Source organism: Plodia interpunctella, chromosome 5, assembly GCF_027563975.2.
Source record: "Plodia interpunctella isolate USDA-ARS_2022_Savannah chromosome 5, ilPloInte3.2, whole genome shotgun sequence".
NCBI classification, from domain to species: Eukaryota; Metazoa; Arthropoda; class Insecta; order Lepidoptera; family Pyralidae; genus Plodia; species Plodia interpunctella.
Genome location: NC_071298.1, coordinates 7,973,736 through 7,995,564, shown reverse-complemented (window position 1 = coordinate 7,995,564; position 21,829 = coordinate 7,973,736). Strand labels below are relative to the sequence as shown.

General features: G+C 35.0%; 3 protein-coding genes across 5 annotated transcripts; 1 reads left to right on the top strand and 2 right to left on the bottom strand.

Annotated features, from left to right (window-relative positions):
* Positions 1 to 398: 398 nt before the first annotated feature.
* On the bottom strand, positions 399 to 3,499 carry MED18 (Mediator complex subunit 18). Its single transcript, XM_053744767.2, has 5 exons — positions 3,177 to 3,499; positions 2,863 to 2,994; positions 2,538 to 2,742; positions 2,235 to 2,347; positions 399 to 1,803 (listed from the first exon to the last, which is right to left on the bottom strand). The coding sequence occupies exons 1-5, from the start codon at positions 3,270 to 3,272 to the stop codon at positions 1,678 to 1,680; spliced, it is 672 nt and encodes a 223-aa protein (XP_053600742.1). The 5' UTR covers positions 3,273 to 3,499; the 3' UTR covers positions 399 to 1,677.
* Positions 3,500 to 3,898: 399 nt separating this feature from the next.
* On the top strand, positions 3,899 to 6,485 carry Rrp4. The gene is made up of 5 exons (XM_053744766.2): positions 3,899 to 4,151; positions 4,240 to 4,477; positions 4,808 to 4,942; positions 5,597 to 5,782; positions 6,117 to 6,485. Exons 1-5 carry the CDS (start codon positions 4,027 to 4,029, stop codon positions 6,330 to 6,332), a joined length of 900 nt encoding a protein of 299 aa, XP_053600741.1. The 5' UTR covers positions 3,899 to 4,026; the 3' UTR covers positions 6,333 to 6,485.
* Positions 6,486 to 6,598: 113 nt separating this feature from the next.
* Positions 6,599 to 20,175, bottom strand: Ctl2 (Choline transporter-like 2). 3 transcript variants are annotated; one of them, XM_053744764.2, is made up of 13 exons: positions 19,683 to 20,175; positions 14,034 to 14,156; positions 13,641 to 13,804; positions 13,205 to 13,388; positions 12,611 to 12,837; positions 10,169 to 10,334; positions 9,568 to 9,793; positions 9,090 to 9,267; positions 8,545 to 8,674; positions 8,288 to 8,441; positions 7,802 to 8,093; positions 7,401 to 7,635; positions 6,599 to 7,262 (listed from the first exon to the last, which is right to left on the bottom strand). In XM_053744764.2, the coding sequence occupies exons 1-13, from the start codon at positions 19,705 to 19,707 to the stop codon at positions 7,159 to 7,161; spliced, it is 2,208 nt and encodes a 735-aa protein (XP_053600739.1). In that variant the 5' UTR covers positions 19,708 to 20,175; the 3' UTR covers positions 6,599 to 7,158. The 3 variants fall into 3 exon arrangements, with proteins under 3 accessions (XP_053600739.1, XP_053600738.1, XP_053600740.1); XM_053744763.1 differs by lacking the exon at positions 19,683 to 20,175 and adding an exon at positions 14,734 to 15,496; XM_053744765.1 differs by lacking the exons at positions 12,611 to 12,837; positions 19,683 to 20,175 and adding exons at positions 11,877 to 11,959; positions 14,734 to 15,494.
* Positions 20,176 to 21,829: the final 1,654 nt, after the last annotated feature.

The following is a 21,829-nucleotide window of genomic DNA, read 5'->3' as shown; positions in this document are numbered from 1 at the left end:
TTTTTACCTAAGTTTAAGTCAATTGCTAACTAGGTATGGAGCACAGCATATTGGGTCTTTGTCTTATAGACAAATTGCGGAACAAGTTGCCTTCCTGAAATTTAGCACATAGATAGGCCAAACCACCAGGCCAGGTTGAAATGGAGCATACGTCTGTCACATGCGATGGGCAGAATTAGTTATCATTCGGCCGCAGATGTATGCAGAAGGGAAGGGGCAAACTAAGGATGGCGGGATCAACAAAGAATGACCGTGAATACCGTGGACTGGCGGAAAAGTAAGAGGAGGGTGGACGACGGGTGGACTAAGGAGTCCAGTAGTGGACATTACATCCGCAGGCTAACAAAAATGTGCTATTCCAGATTTTTTGAAATTACAAGTATTCAATAATTAACTCGTTTGTTTGTGAAACGCATATATTTTTGAGCTCCTTAATTTTCCTAAATACTACAAACATTATGTAAAGTGGTGGAAGGACATATTTATAGATGGTAAAATTAAATTAGATACTCCATTTGTTTTTACAATTTTACATTTAAATGTACTTATATTAAGAGACAGACAGATTAAGAGTTATCATGATACATATTTATAAGTACATTTTATTGCCATAACAGTAGTCTGATTGCAAAAGTAACATTATCAACATACTAGCTGCGCCCTGGTGCTTCGCTGACGTGCGAAGTTTGGGGATAAAAGATAAAAGTACTCTATGTGCTATTCCAGGATACATCAACACGTATACCAAATATCATTGAAATCCGTTCAGTCGATTTAACGTGATTGAGTAACAAACATCCACACATAATTATAATACTAAGTGGGATTCAATTCAAATATGTAATTTCAAGACTATTTTTTCTGCTTGTACATTTATTTGGCGTTATCTCTTTCTATAGGCGATAAAAATCTTTTTAATGGAAATAAAAACGCGGAGACGTTTACTTTAATTAATAATATTAAACATGGATTGGCTATTAACTATGCATACAAAAATGCAGATGTCATATGACCACGGTGCACGCAACGCAAGGGTATCATTAGCCCTTATTTACACATTAAAAAAACTTAAAAAGTAGTTAAGTAATGTACCTATCCTTATCAAATCTAGAAAAGAAAGCAGTCGCTTTGCATTTTCGGTAGTTCAAACTCTTATTTTAAAATATTTCTGGTATCGATATTTGTATTCTTGTAAACTAAGGCTGTCTTTACACAAAAATCTCACTATGAAATCATAGAAATCGGAATATATAAATAGAAATGGTGTATTATGACTTTATAGAATAAATAAGTAAGATTTATCAATGAATGTCACTGCCTCAATCACTAAAGACAAGTTACACAAAAGTTAGAAATTCGTATCTGAATTTAAATTAAATAGATTAGTTTTAATGTTATGAATCATACTTATTTCTTTTATTATTGTAAAAGTATTACAAATATTGAACACCAGTTACAAAAAAGAATTCGATTGAGCGAGTGGGCGAACATCACTGTGTAACTTATATCAATGAAATGAAATTATTTAAAAAATTGAAAAAGTCAAATGCCTGTAGGCAACTAGAAAATTTTTGACATCAACACCAAGAAATTATATGTTTTAGGCCATTCTAAATATTCAGATTTCTGTGACTGGACCGAAGCTCATGTAAAGGCGGCCTAAGTGAGGAACATGGGCTAAGTGACCGGCATGTGCCCTAACCGTTTGTAGTCGATCTTGTCTAGCTGCACCAGCGGCCGCAGCTGGTCCGCAAACTGCCGCATATCCTCCGCGATCGCATCCTGCCCTTGAGGCGCTAGTACCTGAAATGTATAATTTTTTTTTATACTACTGAGCAAACATGCATGTGGCCCATGTTGGAATAGGCTGTTGGTATCATGACAAAGAGTTGCATATAATTTGTGATTATCAAAAATCTCTCTGTAGCACCCGAGCGTTTTGTTAATTCCTCAGCCGTAAAGCATCGGCTCAGCCATAAGGCTCACAGTTTTCATTCCTATATTCTCTTCTCCACTTTATACAGTCTTTCATCTTTAGTAGGTACCAATGGTCTGGTATGAATATCCTTTGTGACAATATCAAGCTAGCACTTTATGGTACATTTCGTATTATTATTCAAAATGTATCTTGATGCAGACTTATGAAATTGTCACTGAAGCAAAGCTGTGGTGCACATCTCAAGAGGTAGTTGGTAAAAGTATACCCAAGTTTACATAAAGAGATATGAACTTACAGACAACTCTACTAAGTAACTCTGAGAAATCGGCTCTGGAGTCATAGAGCTCTGGGATATTTTGAACACCTTTGCAACAGTAATTTTCATTCGTCCTTTTCTGAACATGTAACCTGAAACATCAAAGTTTAGTTAGTATAGTAATTTAGGTCACTTAAAATAATCTTGAGAAGTTTGAGTTGAATACAGTGGCATACTGTGAGTTGTCACCTAAGAAAGGTTCATAATTTGGCATCAATGGCAATAATGAAATCAACATTATAAATAGTGCCAGAATAGAATTCAGAAAATATAATAATTTACCTTTCACACTATATTCAAATTCAATTCTACATCCCAATTCACTGAGGAAATCTAGCAGCATGCCACTGCAAGCGATGTCAAGGCTGGATCTCACAACAGTAGGCCGATTCTTGTCTCCTAGGTCTGGTTGGCCGATGTACCGCAGTTGGTATGGCATGTCACGTGCATCCAGGGCTTTACGAACACGAAGCATCAATGGTGCAGCCTAATAAATAAAATAATCATTTTAGTTTTGATAAGAATTTTAATAGGCATTAAATAGGAATTATTTATTATATAAATAATTGATTTCATATTTTGAATCAACATTGTTTATTCTACCTACCTGTTGATTAGGATCTCGTAAACTGAAACAAACTTCCTGATCATTGAAAGTCTCTGGACCAGCATCAACATTGTCACAAAGCCCACGGAGTCGATGTAGCAATACTTCAACAGCAGAGTCCAAAACGGAGCCCTAGAATAGATTTTGTATTGGAAGTTACATTCTTAATAAAAATAGGTATAAGTAGAGCATAGATTGTTAGTCCAGTAAAGGCCCATAAAAACAGCGTTTCCTCCGGTTTTTACTTCGCTGGTATGCTTTAGATTAAAGGATCTTAGGTTTTTGAATGGGTAGGACGAAGCTGTGAACGTTACCTGAAGTAAATATTCCTGATTAGGAATAATATTGGCTTTTAACGCTTGGGACAAGCTGTCAGTAGCAGTTATAGGTGCTACGTTGGCACCAGACATTTTATAGTTTATTTATTTTTGAAACACGCAAAATACTTTATTTACGGCCTCTATCTGGCTCTATCGAAGTATAAATAAATAAATATATCCTCGTCTATGTAGTATTACTACCAATTTTATTTTAACGTTGTGACGTATTGGAGTAGGTATCACTTGCCAATGTCAATTTAATTTTTTTACAGACAAATAAAACGTAATTCAGCTACTCACTATCCTATCGCCGAAGAAGGACAGATGCCTGCCGTCGCCGCGCCGACGCGAATCCGGTTTTTTTTGTAGATTTAAAACCGGAATGCATAAACATTGCGTTGCGTACCTAGTTCATCGAGCACACTTCGTGTGACCACTTACATACACTATAACTCTGTCCCGTCCCGGTTCTAATCTTCACCTATTCCGTATTCGAAATCTAAATTCTGAAATTTGAATTATGTTTATTTCTTAAAAGAAAATAAAGATATTTATATCTTACGTAGTTATAACTACGATGTCTATAGCTTTCTTAATCTACATCAATCAATAAACTGGTCGTAGGTCTTCTTTTCAGGATTGTGAAGACTTATATTAAAAAAAACTTATTTTCTCTAGTTTGACATCGATTGACTGTCACTGTCATACATGACATATCAGCCAGTAAAAAAAAATAACCAACCAAACAAATAAAAACAATCTGTGACTGTGATAGATTAATGCAAATAGATATCGATTACTTAGATTTTTTCTTTTTCTATTATTATTTCCAAAACACTAAAAAATGACTGGACACGTCTCTATAAAGTTAGCTTCTGAACGAGTAAACCATTGTGTGGCTTCTTCTAATGAATTACCTCGTTTTTACACTCCTGGTGAGGTTATAACGGGCATGCAAGATTTTATGCGGTATGTACATATTTTCAAAATTATGGGCCCATGTTTTACCGTTTTGTTACATAATAATTAGGTAGGTACGTCACTATGATGCTTTCAGTGGACATGGAACTTACGCTGACGAAGATTGCCTCAAATCATCTGTGGCTGGTGTCATGCAAAAAGTAAACAAACTTATATGCATAAGACCACTCAAAAGTCGGTACGTTGGTGAAATCGGTGATGTGGTGGTTGGCAGAGTTCTGGAAGTGCAACAGAGGCGATGGAAAGTCGAGACTAATTCACGTCTTGATTCAATTCTTCAGTTATCTTCAGTTAATCTTCCTGGAGGAGAACTGGTGAGTCAAACCCGATGGTTGAACTCTATAAATATCGTGTTTAATTTTATTACTTACCTCTACATAGTCTACAGATAGTCCTCTAGTATGATATTTAATTAGATTATTTTTTATGAAACAAAAGCTATTAACTGAAAATCAGTGCTGGAATTTCATAGCCCACATATACTAAGATGTTACCTATCTGTAATATGCTTAAGTACATATCTTTTCTATAATTTTTTGCATATATATTTTTGATACTTATATCTGTATAAGTGTGTTTTGTAAATAAATTATATGTATCCTATTATTGAGTTATAACTTTTCTTATTCTAACATTTGTAACAGCGTCGAAGATCTGCTGAAGATGAACAAATGATGAGGAAACATCTACAGGAGGGAGATCTCATCAGTGCGGAGGTCCAGAGTGTGTTCTCTGATGGATCCCTCTCTTTACATACTAGAAGTTTAAAATATGGAAAGGTAGAGCAGAATTTATTTATTGAGTCCATATCAGTTAGAATTAAATAGCAAATAACTTACCTATTTAATCGCATTGCAGTGAGACACAGCTAACCAATCACAATGTGACGCATTGACAACCACACCTCAATGTGATTGGTTTGCTGTATTACACTTGGAATTCATTTGATAATGAAAAGTGAAATTGTTTTAATAAATATAGTATTTATTGCTATTCCCTAGTCTATATTGCTAGTAAGATTATAATTAAGTCATTTTGTTTCATGGAAAAATGAAAGATAAAAATACACACTTCAACTGTAGAAATATTTGTGTCACACATGAAAATTCAGTTATGAATATTACTAATTTATGATTCTATAAAGTCCATAATTTTTTTTATTATCTATTCATCCAACAAATGGAAATAATGCCTCCATCCATTCTTCACATTTTTATAAGTGCTGGGCCTTTGCACTGGTGCCCGTGATTTGATGGCTCATAGTAATATATTTTTTTATTAGCTGTTTAAGTCCCATTGCTGGGCAAAAGCCTCCTCTAACTTCTTCCACGCATTCCTATCCTTTGTGTTCTCTTGCCATTCTTGTTAGGTTCCTAGGCCTTCTTCTTTTCCTGTATCCATCAGTTAGTAATAATAATAATATTTTTGTTCAGCTTACACAAGGCACTTTGGTCAAAGTATTTCCCTCATTGATTAAAAGAAGGAAGAATCATTTCCACAATTTGCCCTGTGGAGTATCAGTTATAATTGGAAACAATGGATATGTGTGGATCAGCACCCAGAAAGAGGAGACCATGATGGAGGAGCATAAGGAAGATGTTGACAGTTGTGAAGTACAGGTAAAATAGTAATTGATTGACATTTTGAATGTGCAAACTATGATATAAAACTGATTATTTCAGTAAAGTAGTGGTTTGATTTAAAATTTTCAATACTTTATAAGACAGAAGGGTTCTCCAGTTGGTGGCTTATAAAGTTTATTTATAACTGTCCCAGCTTCAGTTGCATAAAACCATCATATATTATACACCTAAACATTCGTCTTGAACCACTATCTAAAGCATAAATAGGGATAGACAGACAGTGGGAAGCGACTTTGTTTTACATTATGTAATATTTAGTTTAGTTTATATTGTAATGTATATAGTACAGTAGTGGCTATATTGTTTTCAGCCTATCAGCAGATCAGATAGAGAAGCCATGGCCAGAGTGAAGAATTGCATTGCGGCATTAGTGGCGTCCAAAATGATGCTAGATGATACAAGTATTATGTTTGCTTATGAAGAGAGCCTTAAGTATGATGCGGTCAAGGACCTCTTAGACCCTGAGGCAATGTTGGATGTCGCCTTCTTAACACAGCACAGAATAAATAATATTATGGAAGAGTAACAACTGTGAGTTTCTTTTTGAATAGAAGTAGAAGTGATACTATTTTAGCTATTAACTGTAGTAAAATAAATCAAAGTGGCAAGTAAGCAGTAGTGTTGAAGATGAACACCCGCCCGCCAAATTAAGTCGAGCAACAATGGTTATTTCGGAAATTACTTTATTTTATTTGTTAAATTGAAAGTTTCGAAAAATACAAAACTGTGGTGAAACTGTGACTTTCGCGCTTTTCAACGCTAGTAAGCAGATATAAATAAAAAACCTTTAAATAATAAGAAAGTAGTTATTTAATAATAACTAAATCTAGTAGACTTATCACAATCAAAATCGTGAGTTTCGTATCAAAATTATTGTTTGATATATTTATTTACCTTGATTTGATTTTTAATAATTGTTAAAATGCCAAAAACATTATTATAAAAATCTTAATTATTAACAAATCATAAGATTTTTTATAAACCTGCTTACAAATCATATAGGTCTAATATTTGGCAATTCGTTTCAATATTTCTAAATAACATAATAATAAAAAATACTGAATATTCATATAAATTTTCAATATAAATAGTTGTATGTAGAAAATGATATTTTTTACACATGAATGACCAATGTGATGCTTGAAATCAAGAACATCTTTTAATTTCCAGTTTCCATCGTATTATCATTAAAATGCAGTTCTATTGAATACATATGTTACATACTGATTCGACTACTTTGATATACTTTCGTCTTGGGATTTTATAGGGTTCCGTATTTATAATCACACATCACAATCATTCAATCAACTACATGCTTAGTGTCACAACCATTGTGAACAAATATTTGGCACTTAATCCTCATACTTCTTATTTCTCTTTCCTAAAATTTTCATAAGATTTTTAGACATGAAGTATGGTTTCTCTGGAGATCCATCGTTACGTTCACAATCTTCAACTGAAATAAAAACAAAAACATTTGAGTATCATTTTAAAACAGAGTTTTAAATTACATTTCTGTATATAAATGACTTATGAAAACGAGCATTACATGGGCGTGCATGTTATGAGATATCATAATATTTTGATAACTTACGGAAACAAAGGAACAGCGTGTCCACAGCCATAGAGTAAACTTGGAAGAATATAGAGCCGATGATATACGTGATGATCCCGAGAAAGACGGCTGGAATGTAGTTGTTGTGGAGGTACAGTGAATGCTTGCCCCCAGTAATCTTCGAGACTACTTCTCCATCTAAGAAGTAGTATACTGCAAAGCCTACTCCGATGGATAGCAGTAGTTTAGACAAGAAGAAGATGAAGTCCGCAACCTGAAAGTTTTATGAATGTGTTAACATTTTATTGAAGATATTCATGATTCATCTAGCAAACTTCCATATTGCGACCCGAACCGTAAAGAAAAACCTCTATGAAACGAACACGAAATAAAAAATGAAATAAGACTACGTATGTAGTAGCGATAAAATAGGTTATTACCTTGTCCAGTACAACAACTCTGACGATATTTCTCATAAGCAAGGAGAAAGCGTCCCGCGCACTGGCACAGAAGTTAGTTCCGTGAACGGCGCACATGATGTATGCGTTCTTGTTGATGAACTTGAGGAAGTTTTCCAAGCACCAGAAGAAACATTTGCAACAGCACAACACGGCTCTAGTGAAGGCATTGTCAAACTTCTTCAACTTCTGGTCTATGTACTCTAGTATCACTCGTATTATCCGAACGATAGCGATGATGAGGGATCCCAGGGCAACAGTACCCATGTGGTAGCTGAAAATTTCATATGAATTACTAGGTACCACCATGAACTTACCGGTCCCATTTGCAAGATTACGGGAGTCGTCTAAATAATGAACTGAAAATCCTGTTACAGATAGTTACAACGACTGTATAAAAAAGAAAGTTTTGTTGTACATGTTGATGTTGGTATATATTCTAAATAAAAGAAAGTCGAAAATGCGTACCGCACTGTTCTCGCAACTCCGGCAGTGAGGGTGAAGAAGGGGAGATTCCTTTTCCTGAAAGTCCAGTACCAGGTAGCGAAGGTGCTTGCCAACATCATGTCTGAACACCCGCTTATGAAGAACATTGTCCAAAAGAACCCGAGAAGATTGCCCACTGTTGCACAAATAATAAATCTCAATCTCAAATTAAGTTCATAAAGCTATTTAAGGTATTTGTTATTAGACGAATAAAATCATAAAAAATAAATTTGACGTACGATGTAAATAGACGACACTATGAGGTGAATCGAGTCCAGTGAAGTAGCAAATAGCTTTCTTGCAAGGCAAGATGGTACCGGAATCATGGCAGTCCAACTGGAATTGTATTGGGTCACAGCTGGCGTAATCCTGAAATAAGCATAATAAAAAAGATTAAAATGTATCCTTCACTTAAAACAAGCCCAGTGTCTAGTCCACATCATTGGAGACTATAAGTAAGAATTTATGTAAGACTTTTGCCCCCGGTTTTGTTCGCATCAATTCCCCACAAGAACATTACGTTGTTCCGGGATTTAAGGCATCTAGTTAATGTCCTTCTCTGTACTATGAGTTTATGTACCTGGTTGAGTACGTAATGCATGAAGAAGTAACTAATAAACTTATACTTTCACATTTATATTAGTTAGGATATAATTGAAAGAGGACTACTAAGATGACTCGGAAAGAGATAAAAATAGATAACTTCCTCAAAGTAATGGCTGACGACATGACCTCGCTTTTATTTATTTAAATTGGTATAATGACGAAATCGTTTTATTCGTACCGTATAATTTCCATTGCACACGCAGTCGGGGTCGATTTTCTTATTGACGACACTGAAGAGACTCTCTCCCATGGATATGATGTACATGAGAACGAAGACTCCGTATGCTATCGTAAGGCACTGCATGACCCATGGCAGTATTGGGAAAAATACGGTTGACTTGATTGCCGACACAGCTCTAAAACATCATGACACAATGATTGGATTCAATATATGAATTAGTATTTTTTCAGTTGCAAAATTGTTTACCCATTACTTCGACATTTATTAACACAGAATTTGGAGTTTTTCCTAATCTAAGTTTATTAAGTACTTTTACTTCTGTGACGAAAAAACCGTGAGACCATGAATTTACATCACACAACCGCACAGTGTATCTTCAACCGGTCAGCAGTAAATCAAAAATTTCAATTGGATCGGTATTGAGCCAATCTAATAGTGAAATGTTAGTGGAGAAAATAAATTAACCAGTACTCACTTGCTGCCCTCACGTATCAAAGCTATGGCAATAACAATGCGGTTTCTCAGAAAGATGACAATAAGCGTCAGTATGAGCAATACAATCGCTGCAATAATGAGGACGACCAACCAAAACGTGTGCGTCTTTACTATAGACTCTGCATAGCCTTTGATGTTGGACGTAGCGATCTGCTGTACAGGGTTCGCCAGATAATACTTGTACTCTTTGTAGCATAAATAGCAAGCTGAAAAAAAATCAATCATTCAACGATTCTGTAGGCAATATTAGTGTCAGTCTATAAGTTATGAATTTGAGACTAAATAAATATCCTTATATAGATAAAATACACGGCATTAAATATTTCTTATTTATATCTCGGTCGTGTTACAACGACAAAAGAAAGCAATAACATAACGTGTGGGTGTAATACTTGTACCTTATTTATACTTATATAATATGTAATTAAATGCGGAAGTTTAAAATTTAATGTATACAATAACAGTATTATTCTTAGAAACAATTTTTAATTCTGTTGCTGAAGTGTATTCAAAACCATCCTCTTTTATCTGAGGTTAAAAAAATATAGACCCACTATTAAAAAATGGGAGATAGGACATACAGAATCCAAGTAGTATGAGGAAAGCGACGATAGAGGTCCATACAACTGGCCCGACCACCCATCGCAGCACGAGGATGTACACGAAACAGATGAGTATTACAATCAGCACCGCTCCCACGATGTACCAGCGTGCTTGCACCATGTCTTGAGCGATTTGAGCGGATAACTGCCAAGTAGTAAACAAAGTTTATACTTTGCGAGGAGGGAGTTATGCTTTTTGAATATTTAATGTTGTAATTTGAGTTAACAAATAAAAAGTGAGAAAAGATGTGATCTAAATTCAAAAGCAAGGTCATCATTATTCGCATGTTTTGGTCTTGTATATTAATATTGAAAGGAGATCCTTACTTTTTTATAACAAACATCATAATAGAGGGCAAGTGCCACAAAGGAATTTGTGAGATAACATGGTTTCCTACGGGAGTTTTATTAAGCTACTAGCTTATGCCCGCGGCTTCGCCCGCGTGAATTTCATAGCAAAATCTCAGTAATTTTTTTTATCGCGTACTCTGTAAGACTGGTAAACATATATGATTCAAATTCGTATTTTTTCTCATCTTTAGTTCAATTTTCTGTTTTCCGCTGCGTGTCTCATCCCGTAAACTTGTCCAGTCCCGCTTCCTGCTATGTAATGTAAAGTAGATATCCCGTACCGTTTCCTACATATTGTGCCATCATGTTTTTTGCAATGTGTCCCGTCCTGTGTCCCTGGATCCGTGGATTGTTATTTTAATTTTCCTATAGGATCCAATATACTCATTTTCCTTGATGAAATGTCTATAAGATGTTAATCCAGGATTTCGAGGAATTTTTGATTCATAATTAGTTTTTCAATTATCCTACAGGTACCTGACCATTTACCGGGATGAAATGTATCTAATTTTCCTACAGGACCCTTCTCATTTTCCGGGATGAAATGTCTATAAAACGTTTACCCGGGATTCTGAGGAATTTTTGATTCATAATTAGTTTTTCAATTATCCTACGGGAACCTGACCATTTACCAGGATGAAATGTATCTAAGATATTAACCCGGTATATAAGGTACCTACATACCAAATTTCAAGCAAATCGGTCCAGTAGATTTCGAGTGATGCGTGTTCAGACAGACAAACAGACAAAAATTTCCAAAACTATATTTTCGTCATCTATATCAGTAACTAAGTTTATTCCATGAAGAATTAAAAAAATATATCCAATGTACAAATTTGGCCTTTCTTCAATTTTATTATATCCAGCACCACGGGTATAGCGTAGCTTGCCACAGCCTACCTGTAATTGACAAGTACCAGTATAGGCAGTGTGCAGCATTATATTTGTCAAGTATGACAGTTTTGTTGCTATTGCCAGTCGAACTGGCATCCCTATTTGTCAGCTTACTCGTAGTTGTGCTCACAAATCAGAACAAACGGTGAATCAATCTAACAAAATATGACGCAAACTCTAATTTTCAAGAAAAAGGGATGACAATTACAACTATTTTGAAGCTCTAAACCTACGGAATTTCGTTTTCTATGACTATGATTACTACTGTACTAACTAATTTACATGATCTTGTTCGTTTAAAATGATTTGGAGTGAAAATAATTACTTCTGTATTTGCAGTTAAAATATAAAGGTCAAATGCAATAATATTTTGCATCGGTTACGCATCACCGTCTTCAGGGCTTCAAATAAAATACATGCCAATTAGTTGCGGTGTGTTTACCTCATTAGCTGAGCCTGCGATTTGTTGCTGAGTGCTGTCCGGCACCACTCCGTCCAGATCGGTGGGCAAGCACCGCCCCAACACTGCGCCAGCACCAAACATGCGCAAGGTGGCGTTAGAGAGCAATGGGTACAGAATTGTTTAAGGATTACAAGGTTTAATACGTGCCATCCAACTAAGATTAAAAGGGTTGCATTGGTGTATTATGTGGAAACAACTATATTTTATCTCAATGACAATGAATATGACACTGCTTCACAAAGTTACTTGTACAACACCAGAAAGCTCGTAAACGCAGAACTTAGGAAGTTTACGTCATAAACAACAACGTTTATTCTACGAGTTTTGATATAGTTTCTTTTTGTTCCTTACCATATCTCATTTTACATAGGTTCGGCGCTTACTGGCTTTTAACAAATAACTCTGTAAAACGTTGTGCCCTGTATACGTTATTCTTCAAATTTTAAGCATCATGAATAAAACAGATTTACGTTGTTTTTATTTTATAACTGTAGTTGATGTGTTGTTTCTACATTCTATACAGATAAGTAGTTATATGCAAGGACGTTATTGGTTAAAAATAGCATTAGGGATCCGTATAAAATTTTAAATTTCTACAGTGCAAATTAGTTCAAATTATTACGAATTACGATGCATCAGTCTACAACTACAGTGCTCATTCGAATGACATGCGTAATGGTTGACCGCTACCGATGCCCATACAGGATACCTACAATGTGGGTATCACGCTCGGTCCCCTTAAAGTAGGTGACCCAGCTGGCTGTGATCCAGCCCACGTAGGTGTCGAGGGCTGTGGCCCTGGTCAGCAGGGACTCCTGCGCCTTCTCCGGGTTCCGAAGGCACGCCCCGCCTGACCCACTGCCTGTCCATCGAGAGCTGGCCGTGGCCGCCTCGGCACAACGTGGCATGGTAGATAGATCGCCGATGCAGCGAAATAGCACTAGAGTTCAGCAAACCTAGCATTAGGCTAGTTGAGTGGGACCTTTCATCGTTTTTGAATTACGCTTATTAATATATAACAAACACTCACTCTGATATCAAGGAATTGAAAGAGCACAATTGCTTATTTTTATGTTAATTCAACCAGTAAGTTTCGTTAAATTCTTACGAGGCGTCAAATCGAATTCGCCATTCATGATTATGCAATTTACAGAGTGCAAATACAATAAAAGAACTTGATATAAAATGTTTCCAGTTAAATACCAAGCAAGTTAGTGCCACCAAAAAAGGATAAAAAAAACTCAAATTCTCTCAAATAAAATATATATATCTATATATACCTGCTTCGCTATATAAAATATATATACCTGCTTCACTTTTCAGAACGCTCTTGGCGCATTTTTCTTCACTTATGCTTTGCATTGCTTTTTCATAAGTACTTATGTCCACATCATATTTACAGACCATGCGGCTCTTCAATTCATTAAAGTTTGCTGCTGTTAATTCTTTCTCAAAATTTATGGTTCTGTCCGGACATTGATTCACGCAGACCTAGAATACTCGAATCCTTATAAAAGTGATCTTAGTACATGTATATGCTCAATATGTATATCTGTCTGTTGACTAATATTTATTTTTATGTAATGTATATTAGGTTCAGGATATAAGATTATTATTATAACCTAGGGTTTGGTCTAATAAGTACATACATATAACAAATGAGCAAAGTATGCTTCACGTCAGATCTCATTGGAAATCGCTCTAACGAATGGTATCATTATAATCAAACGTATTGTTATTTACCTGTGGTGTGGGACAGCCTGTGATGGGCGTGTCTGGTTGGAGACAACGCGTGATATCAAAGAACACCAGGTACTTCTTGTCTTGCAACCATGAGTTTAGTCCGCATCGGTTCCCATTGGAGTCAATCGGCGCAAGCAGTTTCTGCATGTTTCCATGGGTCATAGCTGAAAATGTTTACGATTACCAGATTAACAAAGAAAGAAAAGAAGTAATAAGATTTAGCAAATTTTTGTCTCGTATGTTTGATATTTGTGCGAGGTCTTTTGTTTATATAATTAAATATTTATTAAATGGAAGTGTTCCAAAAAGATTTTACTTGTTGTGTATTCTGTTTAGTGGGATTATTTGATATTGTTTTGTTAGAGCGATATATATATTGAATAAAATACTCACCATAATATCCAATGAAACCCCAAACTCCTAAATATAAGATAAACAAAATAAGCCACAAGACATCCGTGCATGATCGGTTGTGGATGGGTCCATTGAAATCCGGGTCATAGCGGATCGGTTCCCCTGAAACCATAATTTTTATTAAGATCGCGAAATACGAAATTGATTGAAAGTGCTTTTTCTTCTTATTTAGTGTATATTAGTAAATCCATTCACCATTTAACATTAAATACACAAGATACCTACGAGTGAAAAATTTGCCTTCCTTTGCAGTCGGGTAATTGTACTCAATCATATAAAACACTATCATATTTGATAGCCTATCAGTCTCTCCATCTAATGCCACCAATCTGTTACTATATATTTACGGTATATTTTTTTAGATACCTAGGCGTGGTTCATAAATATTATATGTATTTTTTTATGACACAGCTAATACATCCCTGTTATACTAATTTCCAACTTTAATAGGTTTCCTTTCACGTTACTTATTTACATGATAGACTTGACCTGCCGGGAAGTGTGTGTCAAGTGTGTGTGAATAAGTACATACTTTAGTGAAAACGGTGAGTATATGCGAGTGGCCTATCTGTTGAAAATCTACTGTACATCCCTCTTGATTCGAAATAAATATTTTCCTTATGTATTTATCTGATCGTAAATAACAGAGCCATTAAAATGCAACGTAGTAGGTACTTACGAGATTCTTTTGGTGGTATGCAACAGTCTCCACAACAACCCATATTAAAGATGGGCGGACAGTTTTCTATTTATATCCGTACACAATACCACATTTTACCAAGATTATTTTCTCAAATACACGATGAAGCATCACGGAAAATGTTTCACAGCGGACGATTTGTGGCACGGCACTATCATGAGCTCGCTGTTATCAGTCCCTTACAGATAACAGGATATTTACAAATTGTAAAAAAATCCCCTTGTAATTATTTTCCGTTTAACATGAAGTCCATGGCTCCCGTGAATATGAATTTGTTATGTGATATATTCTTGCTATAACAAGGCTTTGTCAATGTGGGTTTACTATTTTTTTCAATTTTCTGTTATCTATTAGACTGATAAAACGGTTAATTTTATATCTTAATTATAAAATAATATACTGCTCAAATCTAAAATGTTCTTTGCATATTAATCCCTCTCCATAGTGTCCATTGTGATTCACGTGAAGTGGAAGGACCACGTCGTGGATAGCAATTAAATCTACGAACACTCTATCGGCTGCTCCACTTGATGCACTTGTAGTGTCGTTATCGTCACTACACATACAACAAAATGTTGTATGTGTAAGAGCAATGAAGTGTAATGAAGCGTAAATGGTTGTCCTAAGCCTTTGTAGATTTAATACCGATGGAAAAACGAACTTCCTTATCTCGCTAATCTTGAAAGGTGAAAGTTTGTATGTTTATATTTGTCACTTCTTCGCATCCAAACGGCTGGGTCAATTTTTATGAAAATTTGTATGATGTAGCTGTTACCTTGGATTAACACATAGGGTGGAGTTTTTATCTCGAAAGTATACGATTCCCTTAGGATTTGGTCAAAATGTCTGATGCATAGGTACTGTGCATAAAAACGTTAATGTACTTTTTAAATAATTACGCGGGTAACACTGCGAAGTGCAGCTATTATTCAATATTCCTATTCACAATCATTAAATAACAATGGCTATTATTAAAGTAACTTTAATTAGTCTGTCTTTATTCGACACATTTTTTTTGTTTTAATAGGGATAGGTGAAATGTACAAAAAAAATATCAAATTTTATTTTGTACATTTTTTTTCGGGATTCATTTACAAAATGCCTTCTTGGTTTCAAACCTTGAAAACTTAACCTCAACTCTCTGGGTTCATAGTAAGCTAACAAGTCGTACTCAGCATTTACATAGGTTTTTAAGTAAAATACCTACGAAATTCTGCTCGTTTAGGTTTTTCAACTTATAAATAACATTTGTAAATTAGTCTTATAAAGGAAAAAATGTTATCTACAGCATTTTATACGATATGGATGTTTGTTTAGACGGAAACATGATAAATAAGGCTGTGTAGATAGGAGTTCTCTTAATAATAAGATATAGAAGGTATGCCTTATATATTAATTATTTTATGTGCGTAATTGATAACAGAGGCAATTTTAATAAGGTGGTAGGAAACGTTATCTCTGGTTGACAAAGCATTAGTACGTTTACTGCACTAGTTCCACAAGACACAAAGAATTAAACCATAAAACACTAGAACGGCCGGACATTACACAATCTACGAGGTAACGTCACCACGCCACTGAGATCACTGGTGCTTACCACGTACTTGTGTACACAGCAGCCCACTGGCATGTTTGTGAGAAGTAAAGTTTAATCCACAGTTCCACACTATAAAAAAAACTACTTACTAGTTCTTGTTCAAACCAATTTTCGGTGGATGTTTTAGTAATGTACATCATATTTTTTGAGTTTTGTCTTTCTCTTATTTTAGAAGTTACAGTGTGGACACACACACTACCACTTTGGAAACGTCTCACGCGCAAACTATTCAGTTTTGAAAAAAAATATATTAGAAACCAATATCATTTTTGAAGACCTATCCTATCCCACACGTATGGGTTTGATAAAAAAACTGAGTTTCAGTTCTACTAAGTATAGTTTTTCATTTCTATTTTTGTGTTAAATCTTAATGCGGTTCACAGAATACATCTACTTACCAAGTTTCAACAGTATAGGTAGTTCTTATAGGTTCGGAAAAAAGTGGCTGTGACATACGGATGAACGGACTACGTTCCGTTTTTGCTACGGAGCCCTAAAAATGATAGGTGGTACCTACTCTCGGGGCTATTTGGTATAAAATGTGTCGACAGTAGATCACTACTGTCGACACATTTTATATCATTTTACTTACTATTGTGTCTGATGCTGATGCATCAGACACAATAGTAAGTAAGAGTTCCACAGTATAGTAAAAAGTTCTATGTGTAGTTCAAAGATAAACAAACGTGATTATCGGAGCTCTTTCGTGGTCTCGGCTTTATGTCGCGTCGATAGAAAATGATGACGTGAAGATACGGTAGGTAGCATGTTTACGTTATTTTGCTTGCGCGGATGGGACGAACAGTGACCGTCTCGGTGCGCGAGCGCATCGCTCGCTATTTATTAATTTTATGTGGACTTGACTTGATGCGGACTTGACACAAATAAATACAAAGACAAGTGGATTACATTTAAGCTATTCCTATTTTTTATCAAAGGAATATAGGATCATTTCCGAAGACGACTGTATTATCTTCATTCGAATATGTACCGAATATACTTAAATGAAATAATACGTATTTTGACGAATATATTATAAATTAACATTCGTAATACTAATCCTAATCCCTAATATTTAGTTGTCATTTTACTAGGTACCTTTTGCGAAAATAATATTATTTTACTAACCTATTAGACTTTTCCCATTCATTTATAATTATTATACACTTGCAATCAACGAGGAAATTACATGTACCTATTATTATTATTACAGTATTATTATTTTGATGCTTGCAATATTAATTTTATATTCATCATCGGTTTGCAAATTTTGCAAGATAGTGCCGTGCTTCCATTAGAAAAATGAAGGTCTTTTTACAAGTATCCATACAATACATCTCGGTCTAGATTATGTACTAGCCTACTTACCTAAATAATAGTTATGTATCAACATGTACTGATACTTCCGGCCGATCTAATCACGCAAATGTTTCCCTTGTACAAATCGATTTATCAGTTCTTATAACAATAACATTATGAAGGAATTATGCGTCACTGTAATTCCCACGTAATTTTGCAAAGACAAAACAGTTGGGAATCCGTGAAGGTACTTACAAAGTATTGTTAACTATGTATTTTTAAATAAATTATCTGATGATATTCCAGGATTTGTATATAAGTAGTAAAACTGAATTAAGATGTTAGTTATGTTATTGTTACATAATGTTAGGTACCTAACCTAATAAATCGATGTTTGGAACTTATCATCGTGGATTGGATCTAAGTTGTAATGCCTACACATTATCGCCGAACTCAGTCACATATGAACATTGCGTAGTTTTTACGAGAGCTATATAATGCATAAGAAATGAGGTTGTATTTTTTTAAAAATCAGAACGAGTATTGGTGACGTAAACGGACTGTTTGCTAATAAACCCGCTTTAGTTCAACACATTAGCATTGGCGTATAAATTAAAATTTGCACCAAGCGTTTCAGTTTACTTAAAGATATCTACGTGGACTACGTTTTTCATTTTTTCTTATATATTTCCTTTTTTCAAAATTTTCCCTTCTGTGTTCTGACTTTTATCCCTTCCATGTTTTATTTACCAAACAAGTAGTCATTTTAATAAATTCTTCTACTCTTTGCAACTGTTAGAAATAAACAAATGTTTTTTTATCATCATTAATTTCCTTGTTGAAATCAATTCTTCAATATGTGTAAGAACTGGATACTGTATATATAGATGTGATTTTTATCTCGTTTAGTGTCTGCCAGCTGAAGGGTACATTATTTTGATATCCTTTATGATTATTGTAAAACACATTGAACGGAACAATATTCCTTGCCAGATAAAATAAGTAAATAGTGCGGCATAGTAACGAACAATCATCATTATTATGGGAAATAGGGACAGTGGGTAATTCTCTGTACCTATGACTTGATGGTTACCCGGCAAACCTTGGCGGGATGCCAGAAAGCATGAGGTGATGTAGTTAAATGTATTTATGATGTTTGGTAGTAAAACCATTGAATACGTTCCCTCGATGTAATATCGGATAACCAAGTGAACCATATAATCTTGGGATCATTCTGTTGTTCGTATCGTCCCAATCCCAGCTTTAAAAAAACCCTGGCATCGTAGGTAGCTTATATAAACGGTAAAGATTTCAGTCCCTCAGGCCGTCGTCATCAAATTTGCCCAAGTTGTGCCGTACGACGTATAATACAAGGTCATGCGAGTTGCGACAGTTTCGGCAATGGCATATATAAGATAACTTTGTACTTGCATGTTTACAAACGCCTGGAACCGCAAGTTTAGATCTCGTTTTATGCTTTAATTGTTAATACATTGATTATTGTTGTTTACCACCAATATTGAAGTTATAACTACGGGATTTGTAAATCGAGTAAGTACCTAGGTAGGTAGGTGAGATTAAATTGGAGGAATAGGAACCTCCACATAGGAAGCATTACATTATATCTAATTGAAGAAAGAATAGGGCTACGATCGCATGTCGATCGATTAATCGATTTTTTGTTCGTTTTTTTATAAATTTACCTGTGCTTATATACTTTGCTGCTATAACTACGAAAAAGTACCTACCTACCTATTCGTAGACTACGAGTCAGCGAACAAGGGAATATTATGCTTTTCGTATTTGGCTATATTTAAAATGAGAGTAAACATATTTAAATTTTACAGTATGTACAATAACTACCTACATTAAATCGAATAAACATTTTCTGGTATTAAATTTGTCTGTACCACGGTAATAATATTGGATTACTCGGACTGTACCTACGTATTGAGAGTTTCTTATACACATATAATTTAGAAGGCATTTTTTTAAACACATATTCATGGTAAACTGTAGATTTACAACTTACCGTAATCTTTTTCTTCTTTACCCATGTCTGCTGTCTCGGTGTCTTCAGAAATTTACTTTTTCATATAAACTCCTTTTCTTCTAATATTATTCACTTACATTATAAATTCTGTGTAAAACAGAATCAAAGATGTAACTCAATCTCACTATAGTTGTAGGTGCTTTGTACTTCGGAACTAATTCGAATTAAGAAACATCACAACCTTTTCACTTTGTATCACTAGCGTAATGTCACCACATGCATAATAAACCGGGAAAGTTATTATAACGCTGCCAAACAGGCATATTTATTTTTGTACTGTTTATTTATATTTAGACGAAGTGAAAGTTTGTGTGAACGATGTGCATTGGATTGCCACGGCGACCAGACGGTCTCGCTTAGAACTGGCGACTGGCGACTGGCGACTGAACAGTAAATGCAATGAATGACTAACTCCCACTATAACAATGGACGTATAGTTGCTACGTTTTGTTGAATTGTTGTAATCAACAACATTAGTTTCAAGAGATAGAATAATATAGGCATAGGTACGTCCGATTTCGTATGAATCACTCTAGAAGGAAAATGCCTGCGCTGATTTCACGAAGATTAGCCGGGTAAGCAATTGCACCTTTCAATTATTTTCAGTTCTGCTAACTTGTCTAATTCGTTCGGTTACAAATGTAAATAAAGAAGGTACTTATGTAAAGTACTTATGTTAGATTTTTACCGTTACCTTTCTTTGTATTATACGTTGTGTCAAAGTCATAAACAAAATGTAGCTCCCTAAATCATTCTTTAAAAAGTACCTAAACAAACTGTCTACCTGAGGTAGGTAGGTACTTTTATCTCGTCCTTTCTTGTGTCTTGTATTGTATATCGGGGCGCACGTAAACAAAAAATAATGTACCTAATTATTTTCAGGTAAAAATAAACGGACGGCAATAGGTGTACCCCTACCCATTGCCGCCGCCGTACGTTATCTTTTTACAATATACATACATATACCTATAATTAATTTCTAATTCTAATTCTCTTCTAATTGGAGGCGGCAAATTGCAGTGTACTGTGCTGAGGTACTAATAAGACAGTAGCAATTCTCATTTTACCCTTTTTTAACTTTATTATATAGATATGATGGCTCACATTCATTCAACACGCAAAAAAATAAAGTGGCAAAGTGAACAGTTCTTCTATTGCACATATTAGGCTGTTTTGATTTAGAAATGGACTAACATGTGAGCGTGGTGGATTTGGAAACAATAATGGGCACGCACAGGCATTTTGGACACGTTGGATCGTTTTCTGCGTTCGTGCCAATATGGAGTGATCGAAAATATTGTCTGCATAATACGTTTTCGACAGGACTAGTGTTTCGCACAGCAGGAAGTGTAATTTGTATTTTTCTAAGTACGGCTACACCTAAGTTTACTCTTTATCATCGTACGTCCTATAGTACCAGTTTTTGGAGACATTTACAGAAAATTAGTTCTTAAATATAGCAATTACTTCATATTTTAAAGGAATCCATTGGTTTTGTTAATGAATCGTTAAGGCTAATTGACCGGTCACCGCGCTCAGCATTTAGTTAAGCATTGTAATTACAAGAAACTTTGAAACGGAACAAAGAATAAATTCCAACTACATAGTCCAATCTCTTAAGTAATAAGTCGTTTAGCTTGATTTCTCTATTTTTCTAATCCTCCTCAGTTTCTAACTGAGCCTTTTCATGCAAACAAGTTATTAGGCTTAGGCTCCTTCAGTTCGGGCAGTATAAGGATCCATTGGGTTACCCCCCTATTTTCCGATGTTACCATTTCTATCATCTTTGGAAATAATTCTTTGTCAATAATTTGGTTTGAATAGAACAACACAACTCAATTAGTTGTTGTTATTGCTCATATATATATATACACACAATGTTAGTCACGAAGCTAAATATTCCACCTTGGTTTTTATCGGTCCATGTACTCTCTCTAAAGTCGTTAGAGAGGAATATAAAGCCCTTTTTTCCTACGGCCATTGCAAATTCAGTGTTCCAAATTCTCTTTCGTTTTTTTGCCTTGAGGTTGTTCGTCCACCTCCCTTTTTATCCTTATTAATGAACGCTGTATTAGAATATTGGCTGCCTATAGGCAGCCGATATTCTAATACGGCGTTCTCAATGT